This window comes from Cryptomeria japonica, chromosome 8, assembly GCF_030272615.1.
Source record: "Cryptomeria japonica chromosome 8, Sugi_1.0, whole genome shotgun sequence".
In the NCBI taxonomy this organism is placed as follows: domain Eukaryota; kingdom Viridiplantae; phylum Streptophyta; class Pinopsida; order Cupressales; family Cupressaceae; genus Cryptomeria; species Cryptomeria japonica.
Genome location: NC_081412.1, coordinates 688,347,895 through 688,351,687, shown reverse-complemented (window position 1 = coordinate 688,351,687; position 3,793 = coordinate 688,347,895). Strand labels below are relative to the sequence as shown.

At 37.6% G+C, this 3,793-nt stretch overlaps 1 protein-coding gene across 1 annotated transcript; it reads right to left on the bottom strand.

The window, feature by feature from the left end:
• Nucleotides 1-617: 617 nt before the first annotated feature.
• On the bottom strand, nucleotides 618-3,527 carry LOC131057673 (receptor-like protein 49). Its single transcript, XM_057991824.2, has one exon. The coding sequence runs from the start codon at nucleotides 3,525-3,527 to the stop codon at nucleotides 618-620; it is 2,910 nt and encodes a 969-aa protein (XP_057847807.2).
• Nucleotides 3,528-3,793: the final 266 nt, after the last annotated feature.

Genomic DNA, 3,793 nt, shown 5'->3' with positions numbered 1-3,793 from the left:
TTTGAGTAAGAAAATTGTGTTTAAAAATTTTGTTGACTTTCATGTTCAAGTTAAAAATTTGTGCTGTAAAGTTTTTGTGGAGTCATTGGAGCATGCTTAATTGCATACGTGGGTGAAAGATTAAAAATATTCATCTAATTAAAAACAGAATGAAGGATATTTAAATGTTTATTAGGTCACCCTATTTAAATCTGTTTCAACACATTTGGAGTCAGAACAGATAAATGCTTAGAAAATAGAAAAAATTCAATAATCCACACAAGGTGATCCCCTGTGGTATGTCCAAGGGTATGACAGCCTAATATTGAGCTATAATACAATAAATTGAGATAAACAAAGAAAATCACATATATAGTTACATTTAATAACACATTGCAGCATGGAAATTAGTAAGCTTGAATAACTCATGCCCACCATATCCATCATTTGGATAGCTATATAAATATTTACCATTTTCTTCTCATAGGCACCTAGGTCTATATTATGATTTTCATCTAAATAGTTATATAAATTTGTGTGACATTACAAATCTCAAGTACATATTGTGAGAGTACAAATCTCAATTCATATTTAGGACAAGAAGATTTTGGAAGCAAAGGCAAAGTAGCTTCAAGGATTTACCATTCCAAAAGATAATAGATTAAATAATCCATCTTAGCAAAGCATATGTATCTCCATTTTATGTGGAAGCACAACACTGCAATCACAGTAGCAAATCCCACTCCAAAACTTAACCCCACTCCCACTGCCCACCACCGATCCATTACAACATTTCCATGTGCATCTCCATCTTCAATACCTGTATGATTATCTGTGCTACCCATCAATCCATTTCTCCATGTTCTATTTTCAAGTGGAGGTCCATGAAGATTGGGATTTCCTAGAAAAGAAGAAGCATCAAAGGTTGAAAACTGCTTCCCTTGTGGTATTAGCCCAGAAAGCATATTATTGGAAAGATCCAATACAGCAAGGAATGTGAGATTTAAGAGTTGGGAAGGAATATTTCCTGACAACTTATTTTCTGAAAGATCCAGAGATTCCAAGTAAGCCATTGCTCCCAAAGATTCTGGGATTGAGCCACTAAGATTATTTTTTGATATGTTTAGAGAAATCAAACCTTTAAGGAACCCCAATTCTAGAGGAATATTACTTGACAGCTTATTATGAGACAAATCTATGAACTTGTCTGCTCCAATTATCTTTTGGTATGGAGTTGCCCTTCCTTTTATCCACACCGTTACTTCATCAGCAAATTTAAATCCAAATTGTGTGTCATAAAAATAACCACCATAACCAGTCTGAAAATGTTGCACCTCAAAACTTTGTGAACTATTGAGCATAGCATATAACTCGCTAACATCTGAAGGAATACTTCCTGATAATTGGTTACCAGGTAAATCTAGAATTTGAAGATTTTTCATCCTAAACAATTGGGGTGGAATTCTATGAATAAACTGATTGGAAGCTAAGCTGAGAATTCTTAAGTCAGTCAACTTTTCAATCCAAGAAGGAATGCTACCTTCAAATTTATTATTTCCCAAATCAAGTACTTGAAGATTTGTGCAATTTGCAATAGATGAAGGAATAATACCTTGCAACTTGTTGCCATTGAGATTCAATGTGCGAAGAGCTGTCAAATTCCCAAGCTCCTCGGGAATCTTCCCTTGCAAAACATTTTGAGCCAATTTTAAAACTGATAATCCAGAACACCTCCCAATGTTTTCAGGGATCATACCAATCAACTTGTTCTTTGACAAGTCCAAAACATAATAGTGATAATAGTCATAACATATAGAACTTGGAATTTGTCCTACCAGATTATTCCCTGACAATGATAGAGCGGATACTGTACCAATTGTTGCAGGAATAGAGCCATTAAACTCATTATCTGATAGATCTAATGCTTCTGTAACAAAATCAAGAGCAGGAAGAAAGCCATATAATCTATTCCCATGCAAGTCCACCACCTTAAAACTATAGGATATCTTTGGGGGCAGAGAACCTTCCAGTTGATTTTTTGAAAGATTGAGGAATTGAAGACTAGGAAGACCCCACAGCCACGAAGGAATATTTCCCACAATATTGTTATCTGAAAGTTCTAGCCCAACCAACTGATACTGCTGGGACAAAAATGCAGGTAAGTCGCCTTCTATATTACAAGAGCTCAATCCAATGTACTGTAGGTTGGAAAACCGAGGAACCCAGCTTGTAGAGATGTTAATGAGAAGTTGATTTCCAGAAAGGTCCAAGTGTATAAGGTGGGTTAGATTCTCCAGAAGCAGAAGTGAAAAGTTGCCGCTTAATCGGTTGGAAACAAGTGACAATACATCTAGACTGGCCAGATTTGATATGGAATCTGGAATTGTTCCTGATAGCTGGTTATAGCCCAGACTGAGGTAAACTAATTTTGGAAGCTGACACAGAGAGGAAGGAATATGACCACTTAACTGGTTGTGATTGAGATACATATATTTAAGGGACGAAAAGCTGCTAAAAGAAGATGGTATACTGCCCTTCAAATTGGTATAGGCCAGACCCAAGTTCTCAAGTTTTGAAAAGTTTCCAAGAGAGTGGGGGAGTACTCCTCCTAAATTGCAGTAATTAAGAGATAGCCTGACTAGTGAGGAAGAATGACTTAGAATGAAAGACAGATTTCCTTTCAAGTCACGATTGGAGTCAAGCATAAGATTGCTCATTCTTGAACGCGCCAAGAAAGTGGAAGGGATGGAACCATTTAAACCACAGTAATGGAGATCAAGTGAAACCAATGAGGACACGTTCGCAAACCAAGAGGGTAGTTCAAACGGGAACAAATTATAGCTTATATCTAGATGTGATAAACGAGTGAGGTTTGAGAGATCTGGAATCTTACCTGAGATATGACAGTAATAAAGGTGAATCTGGGTAAGATTGGTAAGACCGTTTAGGGCCTCACCCCAGTGCTGAGATGCCATTCTCAGGTCCACAAAAACCATTACCAAGAATTCCAGGCTTCTTAGATTTCTGATCCATACATCAAACTTGCTACTGGTCAGGTAAACATTCTCTGAAATATCCAAATGACGCAAGCTTGACATATTTCCCAACTCCAGAGGGACTTCGCCTTCAAATCCAGCATTTGACAAGCTAAGAAATGTAAGTCTCTGCAGTTTTGACAATTGGGGAGGAATAGAAATACCTTGAAAGTTATTCCCACTGAGATCCAAGTGTTGTAGATGCTGCAGATTAAACAACGATGGACGAAGCTCCCCAGTCAGCTGCTGGCTCTGCCAATCATGGCCAAGAGGATAAGCAAGGTGGGTACTTAAATCAAGGCGGATGACATGGGATGTATAATAATCACAGCCAACACCCTCCCATTCGCAACAGTTGAATCCCCGCCAAGAAGATAAGCGAGTTGAGGATGAGGAAAGATTAAAAGCAGCCTTGAAATCCAGCAAGTAACTTCTCTCATCCTGCAAACATGCTCTTGAATATGGGAAATGAATTATAATCCAAATCAACAAAAATGCAGAGCCCACAGACATGTTTAAGGAAAGTGGATACATTTTGCATTCCTGCTGTGCGTATAACTCTCCCCCCGATGGGGTATAAATACTAAACAATAAAGAAGACGATATATTTTCCACTTTATTTTGATCTCTGAAGAAGGCATAGGTGGAAAGACATTGACATTGCGTGGGAAAAGGTTTAAAAATAAAGATTGACAACTTTCGTGACTCATGGCTTAACGATGTTTGCCATTAATGGCGACGATTTTTGTCGTTGATTTTAGTGGGCTTGTTTGAAATTT